At 50.1% G+C, this 14789-nt stretch overlaps 1 protein-coding gene across 1 annotated transcript; it reads right to left on the bottom strand.

The window, feature by feature from the left end:
• Positions 1–3488: 3488 nt before the first annotated feature.
• On the bottom strand, positions 3489–13493 carry TMEM11 (transmembrane protein 11). Its single transcript, XM_062631058.1, has 4 exons — positions 13473–13493; positions 11982–12215; positions 8381–8505; positions 3489–4414 (listed from the first exon to the last, which is right to left on the bottom strand). Exons 1-4 carry the CDS (start codon positions 13491–13493, stop codon positions 3898–3900), a joined length of 897 nt encoding a protein of 298 aa, XP_062487042.1. The 3' UTR covers positions 3489–3897.
• Between the last annotated feature and the right edge of the window lie 1296 nt (positions 13494–14789).

Here is a 14789-nt window from a genome sequence, read left to right as displayed (position 1 = left end):
CCACTTTTGAAGTAACTGATGTAAAATCTAAGCTTTATTTGGCAGTTACTTGTGTGTATCATGCCTTACTGACATGGTTCAGTCTAACTCTGCACTACCAGACAGCACAGTGTTCACCCCGGCATGAGCTAAAGCAGGGGGAGGACTGGACAGACAGAAACCAGCACAGCAGGACATGCTGCGAGCTGATGGTACTGGTCCCCCTGCAGGAGTAGGTGTGAGTCTGCAGGGACCAGCACACTGTCTCTTGCAAGCAGAGGGTGCATAGGGTGGACAGAATAGGAGACAGACCCTTAGTTCTCATCTGGTGTAAAGCAATCAGGTGCTCATAAGGATCACAGCCGGGGGGGGAATGATACCAGCCCATCACACAGCATAAGCCTCAGGGAGCCTGATGGCCTTAGGGAATGCCATATTCCATTCCTTCCCCTTCTCTTCATGTGAGGGATGCTAGGAAAAGGAGTGGCTGCACAGAGGTAGTTCAAAAAGGATCATTTCTGTCCTTGCTAACTGGTATTTTAGCTAAAGCCTATTAGTGGGAACGAAGGTCCAGACCCCTGTGGCCACCTCCATGCACTTCCCAGCATTTTATGTATCCTGCCTTGTATGTCCTGCCTGTGAGTGCACATCGATGACAAATAAATTACACTGCTATGAAATCAATCCTTTGTTCTGCTTCAGCTCCTCACAGCAGGCAGTGTTAGAGGAAGGGAAAGCAGGAGAGGTTTGGGTTTCCCCCATTCCTGCAAGGTGCAGGACAACATACTTCATCCCAGCCCTCTTTCCATCAGCTTACAATAGGCATAGTGCAGATCCACACAGAGGATCAGTCACACTGGAACTCAAATACAGGTGTGCAGGCTTAGCAGGAGCTTCTTCAAGAAGTCTTTTCTTTACTACAGGTTTATAACTGATCTCTGAGAATCCATCCCAGCTGATGCCCAGGATGTGCTTAATGACCACAACACTACTACTGCTCAGTTAGAACACCTTCTACCATTCAGTATGTGGCTGAGGTTCTAGATTTGTTACCTAAAAGCCTAGGGTTGAAATTACAAGTTGAAGCTTTACCTTCTCTCCTCCTCCACAACGGGTTTCTAAGCATTAGTTGGGCTTTCCTTTCATGTTTTGCACATTCAGGTCCTCCTGCCAGTCCTGTCCAGCTGCTCACTTCTTCTAGGTCATGGCAACCCAAGAAGGACCAAGGGGTTCTCCGTGTCATCATCCAGGGTGCTGAAGGGTACAACACAGGGCCTGAGGAGAAAGATTACACATGGGGAGTTAATTGTAATTACTGTTTGAACCACAGCTCCATCTGAGAGGTTACCAAGAGTGTGCACATTCCCCTTTGGAAGTAAATCCCCTCTCTGTGATGAGAGGCACGTTAACATGCTCCACTTAAGAGCCCCTCCACAACGGCCAGGATGGGCAGCAAACCATGGGGGGGCTTTTGCAAAGCTCATCCCCAGCTGTAATTCACAGCTACCAGCAATGGGGGTCAGCAAATACAGCCCCCACCTCATGCAGTGCCCCAAAACACAACCTCAGACCCCTCTTAATACTCCCCCAGCTCACCTTGTGTGGTTCCAGCACTGATTCGCTAACAGCCAGGATGTCACCAAGCACTCTAGCTCCATTAACAGGCCTCCTACCCCATCCATGTCCTCTGTAGCTCAGCATGGAGCAAAGGGCGAGTTCTTAAACCAGACCTACCTGTTGTGACAGCTGAGCTGACTTCACCTTCCCTCCTGCAGTAAAACACCACAGGGAACTTGCCCATTCTTAACTCCAGAGTCTTTGCTGCAAGCCAGGCAGTTCAGGAGCCTGCTGAGGGTCAGTCCTTCTGCCATAGCCATCATTCCAGGCAAGGAAAAGCTTAGCACAAGAAAGTGGCAGGACCACAGGGGTTTGGTGAAGAGAAGGAACTAACCCTGACAGTTATCCTGGATTAAAACAAAGAGCAGGAATGCCTTTGGTGTGGCCAGCACAAGGGGATTTCAGTGGTAAAGCACATATCAGCTACGGCAGCTCTGCCACTCGATTAGACTCCATCCAGTAGACAGCACTTCAAACGTCAGTCTGAAGGGGCAGCCTGCCCAGCAGACTTGGCCTAACCACAGGAAGATGAAGTAGCTGCATTTCTTCCCCTCCTCTCTGCCAAGGCAACTGTACATTGTCGCTATAAATAGAGATGAGCTGGATCCCTACTTCTTTTAACCTTGGAGGGAGACAACTCAGCCACTGTACCAGCAAAGGCCTGTTGCCACCTAGGAACATCTGGATGCCGCTGGTGTTTCCTCTCAGCCATGTGCCTGCTGAGGTTTGGCTGCCTCAGGGGTAGAAGCACATGGTCAGGACTCCCAGCAAACCCAGTCTGCCCAGCACACACACTGGGACGGGTGCCCTGCTGACACAAAAGCCACATCAGCAGCAAAGCACGAGTTGGAAGCATGGCCAGAAACGCTCGCTGCAGCCTGGAGGCCAGGAGGATGCCTCAGTGCCTGCTGCTGCAGATAGGGAAGATAAAGACAGGGCTACTGAATGTGGGGTTTTGACCTCATGAGACTCCTTTCCAAGGTCAGTGCCTCACGGTGGAGGTCAGGCTCCAAGCAAGCAGGACGCCTGTGTGCAGGCAGGTTTTATTACAGGGCTTTGCTCTTGTATTCACATCGTAACGCTTGAAGCTGTGCCAAGCTGGCCTTGGAAGTGCAAAGCACGCCTGGTTTCCATGTGGGAGGAGGAGGTTATAGGCAGCAGGCCCCTAGCTTTTGAAAGGAACTGGCAAAACCAGTAAGTATTTCCAATTCTAAGAACAAGATTTTGACAGTTCTGAGCTACAAGATGAATTAATGCACAAGAGTGGAACCTAATATTCCAAGTAACGGAGTTACAAGACACAAGCACATGGATCATTGCAGCAGCAGCAGCTCCGTAAGTGCACGTTCCAAGCGGAAGCAGTGGAATTGCAAAGTAAGGGCGCAGCCCCCAAGTGTCAGCACATAACAAAGCACAAAGGTGAGAGCCCAACTCCCACCTTAGCAGTGCTCAGCTGCACAGGAGAGACGGATCCACGTTAGGAAGAACGTGAACAAGGGCTGAGCAGGATGAGTTTGTAGCTGGAAACTCAGTGTTCTCTCCACTGTGTGGAGCAGTAACAGCTGGAGGAGAGCAGCAGAGGATTTGGAGCCCTTTAGCCCCAGCCATCAGTATTTAAGCAATTGCCAAAAGGATGTAAGCACTGGGGTACCAAGTTAGCCTCTTCCAAGAAACACAACTAGTCAAGCAAGAGGGAAAGCAACACTACAACAGCTACTCCTTCAACAGATAGAGATTGTCCATGGACACCGCTGCCATGGGGCCAAAGGGAGCATCAGGTCTGTGTGTGAGCACAGATAATCAATCATCACCACTGGCATCCTCACAGCAAAGTCTCCATCCCCTGCAAGGAAAAGGAACTACGATACCAGTAACAAGAGAGCAAAAAGCAGTTCAAATTCTCATCCTTTAATGGTCAATGATAACTTCTGTCTGGTTCTGTGTAATACAATTAAACAAGATACTTAAATGTTCCCCCCCCCCAAAAAATAATAAAGAAGTAGAAGAAGCTCTCACACCCCCTCTTCCTATAGCTCACTTTCGACATGCTGCTGCTGGATTGGACTCCCATCGCCTAACATACAGCTCTCAAGTCACCACACATCCACACCTTAAGTGTAACTGAGAAGAACTGAAAAACCTCGGTGCACCAGTGATGTGTTATTTGAAAAATAACATCTCTTATGAAACCAAATCCTTTCCCAGTCTCCAACTGCTTCTCAAAAAAGAGGAAAAACAAAATGTTACTGCGGGAGTCTTAATACACTTTGTCTTTGTGGGTTTCTCTCTTCCCTGCTGGAGTCATACAGCATAGAGTTCATAGATCTTCTTTACACAGTACACCAGGGCAGCGAGTGCTATCGTGTTGTGCAGTCTCTTTCTGTGCAGGTCGTCCTTCCTCACCAGCACCACCGGGGTGGAGGAGGTGAGCGTATGCAGGGGCAGGCGGGAAAGTTTATAGGCATCGTACTCTACTTGGTACTTGCAACAGGGATCAAATTGCCAAGAGATGCCATAAAGGGTGCAGCAAGCCACGCTCAGCACACCAGCAGGCAGGGAGATGTAGTGAGAATAATCTACTGGAAGGGCCAGAGGGGTGAAGAGGCAAGTGGTACCCGCCAGCACGGCCGTCTTGTGCAGGCAGTTCCCCACCGTGATCCAGCGCGCGGTCTCGTCCCCGATGCGGGTGGGCTCTATCACTATGTATTTGTACTGGGCTTCCAGGGCCTGCTCCAGCTCGTACTCAAACTGGTCCTGAGCGTTCTCTCCGTTGTAGATCTCATGCACGATGTAACAGTCCGTGGAGGACAAGGTGACCCTGTTAATAGGAAACACGGAATTAAAACTACAGGGCTTCAAGTCAGGAGAAACATCCCAAAGTGCGGATGGGCAGCCCCTCGGGGTCAGGCACTGCCTCTGTTCCACAACAAGCGGCTTTTAAACTCGCCTCATTTCACATCAGCTGATTATGCCTGCTGTACATGAAGTCACCCCAACATAAGGCAGGGTATTTTTCCTTGCCTTTACCTAACTTGGAGGAGGGGGAACATTGAGAAAATAGGATGTTGTCAACAGTCCTGAGATGGTTCCTTACACTGGTACCCCATCGGCTTCTCTGATGCAGAGATGCTGGAGTGCCACCTTAGTGACCACACACATCAACAACTCAACCACCCAGACCTGAGGAGTTTTCATAGGAAATAAGACTGGCAGGAGGAACTAAGACTGATGCACTTGATGGGTGCCTCAGGAGGTCAAATTAAAGAGAGAAAGCACCTTCCAATGAGCATTTGCTTCCCCATCACAATAACTACCTCCTTGCCACTGATGCAGCTTGCTATTTAGTCCTCCACAGTAAATCCAACCTAGTAAATCCATAGTAAACCTTCACAAGGGTGGCCAAGAAGCATTCCTGGAAGTGAAGGTGAAAAAGGTAGCAGAGCACCCTGTTACGGAATGGTTCATTCCCTCTCCTGAAACAGGACACAACAAAGCAAGACAGGAAGATGTTTTTAACCCAGGCAGGCTTTACCAGTGCACAAAGAGCTGCTCGCTTCACCTCAGAGCACGCTCCTACTGACAAGGCATTCACAAGGCCCCATCTGAGCTGCAGCTTTTAGCTACCTGAAAGCACATCAGTTCCCACCTTCCCTCCACCCTCCTCACACATCGCCTTTGCTGCAGCTACATTCATGTGACAGACTGCTAAGGAACAGGCTGGTGACTGTTTACCTGCGCTGGGAAAGAACAAAACCCCATCCATGAGGAGGCAAAATCCTTCCTTTTAAGAGAGGAAATAATTATTCCTGACAGACTTGTGCTTAACCAGAGCATGCGGCCTCTCCAGGATAAAAATATCCAGCAGATTCCTTCAGCAGGAGGAGAACAAATCCTGCAGCAGACAAAACATCTCATCCCAACCACACTGAGACCCTCTCCATATCAAGAGGCAGGACTCTGCTGAGAGGGAGACTGAAACCACCACTTTTTACTCCATTAGTACAATGGCACTTGTGTGCACGCACTGGAAAATAAGGGAGGAAAACCCACATTCACAAGCTGCTGTGTTAGACGTTACCCTTAATACGCAGCTCCATTCACGCTGCACAGGGTGTTGTGCAGTGGGCAACTGTAATCAAGGCTATTAGTAAATTACAAGCTGTTGTCAGAAGAAGCTGCTTGTGTGAAGAGCAGCAAACACATCAAACAGCAGGACCTGAGCTGCACCAGCCTCTCAAAGCAAAGGAATAAGCAGTTTCGTTAGCAGTCTGCCTGGAATTCATATAAACCACAAGGAAAACTCAACTGACAAGCCAGCTATTGAGGTCTCTGCAGTGCATTTCCCCCTTGGCATGTTCATGGGTAGAAAGGAGAATAGAACTCCACTGGAATGCTGTGTATGTGTACGCCAGGGGCTTCTTTAAGGCAGATATTGGTTGGAAAATAAGGATTAACTCTTTCAGCACAGGATTTGGGGAGCTCTGAGGTTCTGCAGTGAATTGGAAAGTGTTTTAAGGACGAATAATGAAGCACCTATATAGAGTTCTACACGTCTAATAGAACTGAATGCATCAGCTAACACAAAGGTGGTTAACCAAGAACTACTTAACCAAGTTACACTGATACATTAAGAACACAACTGCTAAATGGGTTTTGCCAAGGGTTTTCTTTCCTTGATGACAACTGTCCCAAATGCAGCTTCTTCAAAATCAAACTCCAGTTTCATTACAGCCAAGACTTCAGGTAACAGTAAATCAACACCAGTGACTGTGTGAAACCACTTGCTAAGGCCTAATGAATGACTTCAGGGCAAAGCTATTGCTGAAAAGCATTTTGAAGCTGGAAGCTGACCCAGTGCTAACACAACCCCCCAGATAAAATTCCCATTTCCAACCAAGGAGGATTTTCAGTGTTCTGTAACACACAGGAACATGCAGAGAAGCAGCATCCAAATTGAACTAAGAACTCTGCAGGGGCTTAGCACAACAGTCTAATCACCCTGGGGTCTTCTCCCTGTTATCAGTGGCAAAACAAGGGTGAAGCAAGCCCATTTCATCCCTGCCTGTATAGAGCCATGGAGAACTGGGTTTCTAACTCTACGAATCAAGTAACTGCATTGCATGAGGTTTCTCCAGGCTCACTGGAGGCACTAACCCATCAGCCTCATTTCCCCTTGCTCACATCTTGCCTGGTTTCCCCTCTGAACACCCCTTTCTTCCTTTCACTGGGATGCACAGGCAGAGCCAGACCACAAGCCACAACAACCTGTCAAAGAGAGCAGGAATCCAACAGGCTTTAGCCAGAGGCAGTACTGTCCATCTCTTCTGGAATCTTTTGGCTCTGGGGCTTTGTAACAATAAAGTCAAGAAAAGCACAATCCTCCTAAGCCAAAACAAGCAGAACTTAAAATACGCTCTATTGAAAGCAAAAAATCACTGGGCACTGTACAAAGGCTTCAGCCATGATAGTGTGGCCCCCAAACTAGGCTGCTTCTCCAAATCACTCCTCTAATATCAAACCCAATCTCCATCACAGTGCTGAAGCTGCAAATGTGCAATCCAAAACCAACAGAGAGAGCATGAAAAACGAGCTGCCCAAACAATAGGACACATGAAGAGTCAGCAGCACAAGCAGAAAAGCTCCAGTTCTGTAACAGGGGGAAGTGGGGTTCAGCACGTACTATTGCCATGCAAGAACTGGCTGCCCGAGAGGATGGAAAGCTGGAGACTAATATAGAAAGAGACACAGATGAGATGTGTGGGCTTGGGAAGGTTCTGGACCTCGTTGGCATGCAGAGAAGGACCCAGGACTTCAATCCCAGCAGCAATCTCTCCTGACACAGCTTTTCAATTGAAGCCAGCAGCTGCACATGAACAAACCCAGTGAAAGCAATGGGATTTGCTGGAATGCTGGAGGCTTTTGCCTTTTGGAGCTTGTCCCCCACCCCCAGAGATGGGAAACAAAAGCGCAGAGCTATGCAGGAACTCCAGGCTGGCATCCCCCCGTTGTGAAGTGTGGTGATTTTATAGCAGCTCCATTTTACATAGTAAATAACCAGTGACAGAGAGGGCCTAGCTCCAGGAGCCACAAAATGCTGTACCCAATGTGCTATTTCCTACACCGACAAAACCTAAAAGCAGTTGTTAATTATTCAATCAGATTATTTTCCAGGACCTGTCTCCCCACCCCAAATAAAGAGGGCCAAGTTAAGAAGTTGTACAGCTTCTCTGTAAGAACGGTTCCAGACCTTATATCCATATGGTTTATTCTGTTGCAGCTTCCTGCATTCTAGGCTTGCAAAGCAAGATGAAAACCATTTAAAATCACTGCTGTCAGATTTGGTATTGCCAAAGTTATTTATAAGGGATGGGTTGTTAACGGAGCTACCACCAGCAGGAGGGGCAGAAGTGTCTGTTCAGCTATAGGGCAAGCTTCAAATTACGTGTGGATTAGCTTCCTAACATGGGAATATCCAGAGCACCAAGAGAGAGGTGCTGCAGCTGCCTGCAAACAGCCACTCCAGCAGTTTCCCAGTTGCAGGCCTCAAAGCAGCTCCATTTCTCTGCCTTCAGCTTGGGAGCAGTGTCCTGAGCTGCTTCCTGCAAACAGCAGCCTGTCTGTTAATTCTGAATTTCAATTAGGTAGTTTTATGGATGAAGAAATAAATATTCTTGTAAGGAGGAGCCACAGTGCTGCTCAATGTGTAAAAGCATTTGCCAGGTGCCAAGTGGCAAAAAGAGAAAGGAAGAGAGTGCTGAGATGACAACATCCTTCATCCTTCTACTGTCCACTTGCAGGGGAGAAGGACTGAGCTGTTGCCCTCAGCCTAATGGTGTTCCTCAATCCACCAGACAGCCTTTTGGTGAGGGTTTCCTGTTGTCCAACTATCTCAGTTCTGCAAAGTGTTGAGAAGCATGATTAGAAGCCATCTCTCGCTGCACAAAGCACGGGTTCTGGGCATAAGCAGTTCTTTCTAAACCCCTCCCATAATATCCAGGACAAGTTTTGTTCCTGGACAGCAGTACTGCTGAGAGCACCAAACACACATTGAGATTAACAGCAAATGATTAGTAGTTAGAAAAGTAAGAAAGGAGAGGCTTGCAGCAGTGTGATAACAACTGTCACAAGCAGCACAAGCAATCTCATCTAGCAATGCAGCAGTGGGACTTCATGTTGCTGTGCAAGTGAACTGCAGCAAAAGGACGTTACAGATGGCCAAAGCAGTGTCTGGGGCCATTCTTAGCATCTCTGCCAAGCTTGAGTAAGTCAATAAAGTCAAGACATGACAAATACAAACACTAAACTCCCCTCCTCCCACGTAAATCCTTCTTGAAACTTAATTTCATCCCAAGAATAAGGAATGAGCTGTGGTCTGGCTTTAATTCTCAGTGGAAATACTCCACCTTATATTCAACTGTATTTGGCTACTCAGGAGAGCTCCAGGATATGGTGCACAGAAAATACTGACCCATCCAAGCTTAAACACATGAAGAATTGTTTCTCTGCTCAGTGTCCACATAATCTACCAGTCTCAGGCCATTAGCCACGGCTGTCAGGCCTAGGAGGCTGTTCTCAACAGGCTGTCAATGCATGCATTAAAGCAGAGGAAGAACAGGAAAAGCACAGCAATAAAGCAAGACTTGTGTTCAAAAGATGAGCCTTAAACACAAACGGGGAAAGAAAGAACAGGGGAACATAGGTGAGATCTTCAAGCAGCCTCAGTAAGGGAAGACAACACGAAGGAAAACATCACCAGAGCACAGCAAACCACTCCAGCCATGAGACAAAAAGGAGGTGTCAATTTTAAGTCAATTAATGATTAGCCAGACTAATGGAAACAGGTCAATCATTGCTGTAAGCAAACAGAGTACCAGAAAACTGAGCAGTGCAGGTAGCAACAGCAGAGCCCTCTTTAAGGGCACAGAGAAGCCAATGCAAGCAGCAGGGAGGACATTAAAGCTGCTCTTTCTGGAGTTCGTTAGCACATCACCCAGGGGAACAAATGCCATTCTGTCTTCTGTCCTGGCGGGCATCGTGCTGAATGTCATACAAAAAACACTAAACACAATTCAGTGCCTGTTCTGTATAGAAAAGGTTGTTTTGGTCTAGAGATGAACAACTGCCTTTAGTCAGGCTCCATTAAAGAGTCTATCCAGAATGAAGAAAACCAAATATTTAGTTGGTTCTCTTCAGTGTTTTGGGTTATTTTCACTGTACTATTTCAGCAGCAGCTGGGCTTCACAGCAACATCCTTTGAAATTCATGTCCTTACATTGACTCCTATTGAGGAAAGAACTTCTGGACCAACCACTGACTTCTTTCTCTCAATAAAGTCCTTTATGAAGGGATACCGTCTCCACAGATAGAGCTGCTGCGCTGTTTGGGCTGGGGTATTTTTAAACGAAGGCTGGGCCGCTCTAACAGCACACAGGATTTTATTCACTGCTGAGTCTCCTCAGAGCACCTCCCAATACACAGATGCCTTTTAGACTCGCTGGCTGACAACTCTAAAACCTCCTTGAAGCAGCTCATTTAGGAGGAAAGCTGGATTAGCATATTCAGTTCAAAGGAACGTGTGTCTTTGGACAAGAACCCTGCCCAGAGTGAGGGAACTGCATTCACCATATAAAAAACACGTCATCAAAGGCTGACATCAGGCCTGCCAGCACTGATGCACAACTCGAGGTGCCAGCAGCCAGATGAGATCAGGAGGTGTGATTTAGGATGGTGGAGAGGGGAAGAGGCCCAGGCATGTGCATCTCCACCTCTGCAGCTGCAAGGAAGAAGTAGCACGAGGCTGATATCACCCAGCAACTATTACAACTATGATCTTCCATCATATCCATGCAGGATGACACCGACAAGAACCATCATCTTTTGATGGGGATTGTGACACACGGGCCGATGGGGCATGTGTTGTTTCATGTCACTTCTGTGCTTTCTCATACTTCGCTATATACTGATTGGGAAAGGAAAACTAATACAAGTTTATGATTAAGTGGTTTTGATTATAAGATCAAGAGTAATCACAGCTTAAAAGAGTCACCTCCAACTGCACTTAGATTACTATATGATTCACAGATGAAGTTCCAAAGTAACAACTCACTCTTAAGTCAGCATCGATTCTCATTGAGGTTATTAAGTGCTCTTTTCCATCCTATTTTCCCCCTTCACTTCTATTGGGAGGTCAGGCCTACCACAAGGAAAACCCACATGGAAACTCCACACCTCATGGGCTTCAGCCAGCACTGGGTGCAGGCAGCTTCACCACGATGCCACTGAGCCCTGTGGCATCCCGAGTCGTTGTATATAAACTCCGCTGATGCAGTAATTCCGTTGGCTCTTCCAGTTCAATTACTTTTGAATTCCCTGAACGCACCCCGCATTCCCGCAACTCACATCAGCGCCAGGGTTTTAAGGGCTGCTTGTGGCTCTCCTTGGCTACACCATCAAATAGAACAGCGTTGAGTTACAGCAAGAGAACAAAAGGAAGCAAAAGCCAAGGCTGAAATGAAGGGATAGATCAGAGTGTCTCGGTAAGGCGGGAGGACAAAGGAAAACTCACACTAAAAAACGGCAGCCGCTTGTTACATCAGTCAGCCCTGGGGCAAAACAGGGAAAACGCCAACGTAAGGAAACGCAGGCTTTAACCAGACGTTTTAAGGAGGTAAAGAACCGTGCACACCGATTTTAAAGCAGCTCAACAAGATTTTTCCTCTGCTTCTCCCCCCTCCCCCCGTTTTAAAACTAACGACTCCCAAACTTCCACAGCTGCTCTATGGGAAGCTCCCGCACGTCCCAAGCCGCTCCTCTCCATCCCGACAGGGGCAAAACCACAGCGTTACCGAGCCCTGCGAACGCCCAGGCCGCAACCGCGCCTTTCCCCACGGCTCGGGGGTCTCGGCGGCTCCGCACTGAACCCCGCAAGCGGCCGGGACCGCAGCGGCAGGAGGTCACCCTGGAGGACTCCTCGCTGTCCTTACGGCCTTTATAAATAGCCGCCGAAGGAGCCTCCCCGGGGCTGGCCCTCCTCCACCCGGCCCCGAGCGCCGCATCCCCGCCGGCGGGAAGGGCTGCCACCGCCACCCCGCGGGCCGCGCTGACCTTCCCTTCCCTTCGCTTCCCTTCCCTTCGCTTCCCGGTTCTCCCCGCCCGCAGCGGGAGAGCGCTGGACCCAGCAAGCTCCACGCCTCAGCCCCACACGCAGCCGGGCCGCGTCCCCTCACACGCACCCTGCCCGGCCACGCTCCCCTCAGCGAGGCCCCCGCCCTTGCCCCGGGGTCGCGGGGAGCCCCGCGTGGCTGCAGCCCGCCTCGTCCCGCTCCCTGCCCGCCCGAGGAGCCCCGGCAGCGCCGCAGCCTCCGCCCCAGCCGCGGCTCACCTACCGGAGCTCCCCGGTGTGTCCCGGCCTGCCCCGCGGCCCCGCCAGGAACGGGGGTGGTGCGGCCGGCGGTGAGGCCTCCGCCGCGGGTGAGGCGCCGCGGGCCGGGTGGTGGCGGTGTGAGGGAGCGCGGCCTTGTTCTGCGGCTCGGAAGGAAGCGGTACCCGGTCTGTGCTCGCAGGCGGAGCGGGAGTGGAGAAGCTCCTCCGAGCAGCGACGGGAAAGAGCCTGGGCTTTGCTGGGGTGAATTTAGCCCCGTCCTGACAGAGGGGCAGGGAATGGGTTGGCTCCGCTGCGGCGCCTGTGAGGGGCAGTAACAGTTTGTAGCCAAATGCCTCATTAGAAAGCGCAGTGCAGGTTTCCCGGCTCCCATCCATCCAGCAACAGTGGATGCTGAGGGGTTTGGGGGTGTCCCAGCGCTGAGGCCATTCCCAGCACAGCCGGGTCACCCGAGTGGTGCTTGGATGCTTATCTCCAGTATCCTTGTGCTGCTCCAGGGCCCCCTATGGCTCCTCCCTGGAGAAAAGGAGCCTTTTTCTCTGGAATTCATTTTTCCATTGCAAAGAACAGCTCCCTGATCCATAACCTCCCCTCTGTTGGAGATAAACCTTGCTACCAGCTGTCCCCAGCACCCATCAGAGCACAGCCCTCCCTTTATCCTAAGCACCCATCAGCAGGGAACGGCATCTCCCATCCCTAGAGAAAGCCTCTTTTTACCAACATCATTCCCAAGCGATGTCATGTAACCAAAGAGAACAAAGGGAACGGCTGCTCGCACCGTCCCCGGCATCCCAAGGATTCCCTCCAGCACCCCTGGTTTGTCAGCCAGAACTCGGGGTCCGGCTCTTTTCGCTGGAGGTAGATGCTCCGTTTGCACTAAGAAGAGACATTTGGGAAGCATGCCCAGCCTGGCATTGCTGGGACAGGCTGGAGCTTCGGATCGTCTGGAATGTGGAATGCAAACAGAGCGTGTTACCAGCAACAGCCCGGCTTGCTGCTAGAACCCAAACCTACCGCGCTGTCCCTTGGGAGCAGCAAACCCCACACTCCTGCCTGCTCTCATTGCAGCCCTAGGGACACTTGTCACTTGTCAGGTTGGATGAGAGTGTGACTGTAAATCAGCTGTGGCCTTTCTCCTCACTCCAGCCCTGTTTTTAGCCATTGGAACTCCAGGCTCAGCCTCTGTAGCTTTAGGAAGTGACAGAAACACGCTATGATGGGAGCTCACTGCATTCCCAAGGCCCAGCAGGGAAGCGCCGTGTGTTCTCTTGCTCCGGCCAAGCACAGCAGGGAATGACTCCATCGGCTGCTTATTAAGGTGTTTTCATCCCTTAATGCTTTCAAACACCTTAGACCAATGAACACAAGCATTGAGTGGCTGCTCAGCAGAGGATAACACCCAAGGACTGGCCTGAAATCTCAAGGCAGGACTGAGGAGTGTGAGCAGGGCTGGATCTGCTGGTAAAGGAGAGGAACCAGTTGTGGTCTAACTCACTCTTACGCTCTCTGCACTCATTGCAGCCAGCCCTATGACCCGAAATAAAGTCCTATTGCTTCAGCACATGGTTCCCTGTTTATCTGCAGTGGGAACATCACCTAGGATCTGGCTCCAAGGTGCTCCATGCTGGGAGATGGGTTGATGCAGGTAGCATCCAGGTTAGGTGATGAAGATACAAGTGGCCGGCTGCAGCCACAGGGAGCTGTGGCCAACGCCAGCCCTGGGACCACGACTCCTTTGTCCTGAACCTAGCAAGGGTCTTATGGACCCTCCATCATCCTCACCTCTGGGATGGGGTTCTCCTTGCACGAGATCCTCCTCCTCATGAGGGAGAGAAATAGCATTTGCTGGAGGAGAAGGGTAAGCAGGAGGAAAGGAGCTGGTAAGTGCATCAATGTGCAGATCTGCCAACTTGTGTCTTTTCTCTCACCTTCTCCTGACAGATGCATGGCAGCTACTCACAAGAAATTTAGGGTTAGATCTGTTAGAATACATGTTTTTTTTTTTGGAGGGATGAGGAAAATACTATTTACCTTTATGTAGAAAATGCATGTGCAGCAAAAACCATACCCTGGCCACGGACTGGAGAGCAGAGTTGTGTGCCAGGACCTGTCAAACAGGCTCTGTGTCCAAGTGACCCAGCCCATGGTGACAGAGCTGGGGACACCCACTGTGCCCTGGTTCTGCAGCACTTCCTCCTGCTTCCCCCCCCTCCCCGGTGCAGCAGAGGGAAGCACTGCAGGGCAGTTAAGCCACACTTTTTATTGTATTGTATTCCATGCATTATGTTCATGTTTTATAGTATGACAGAGGGGAGGGAGGAAGATAAATGTTAGACAGAAAGAAAAGCAGAAAGGTCGTTTGCAACAGGTCCTGAGAAGGAAAGGCACATCGTAACCACCAAATTCAACAGAATGGAGACCTTGGACAAAGGAAGACAACGCTGGGAAGTGGGTGAGGGAAAGGGTGTTTCAAGTTGGGTGGTGTGGAAGCACGTTGGACAGCAATCTGCACCTCCCCACCCACCCAGGTCTATAGTTCAAATGGGTCCGGGGAACCTCGCTATGCAACCAAACCACTTCCACACTCCTGTTGCCAGAGAGAGTCCAAGATCCCCAACTCCTCCAGACTTAGTGAGCACCAAGGGGCAGCACAGGACTCATAGCTCCTTCCTGCAGAGGCCAGCTGGAGGGGCAGGGCTGCCCAACACCAAGACCCCGAGCCATCTCCTTCCTGGCAAGGCCAGATCTCAGGAGCACCATGGACCGCAGCATCGCTGGTGACCTGTGGGTATTGCTATTTATCATCAGAGAC

The sequence above is a fragment of the Pezoporus occidentalis genome, unplaced genomic scaffold (genome assembly GCF_034315485.1).
Source record: "Pezoporus occidentalis ecotype Australia unplaced genomic scaffold, CSIRO_AGI_Poc_V1 ctg365, whole genome shotgun sequence".
Lineage (NCBI taxonomy): Eukaryota > Metazoa > Chordata > Aves > Psittaciformes > Psittacidae > Pezoporus > Pezoporus occidentalis.
This window is presented reverse-complemented; position numbering and strand designations above follow the sequence as displayed.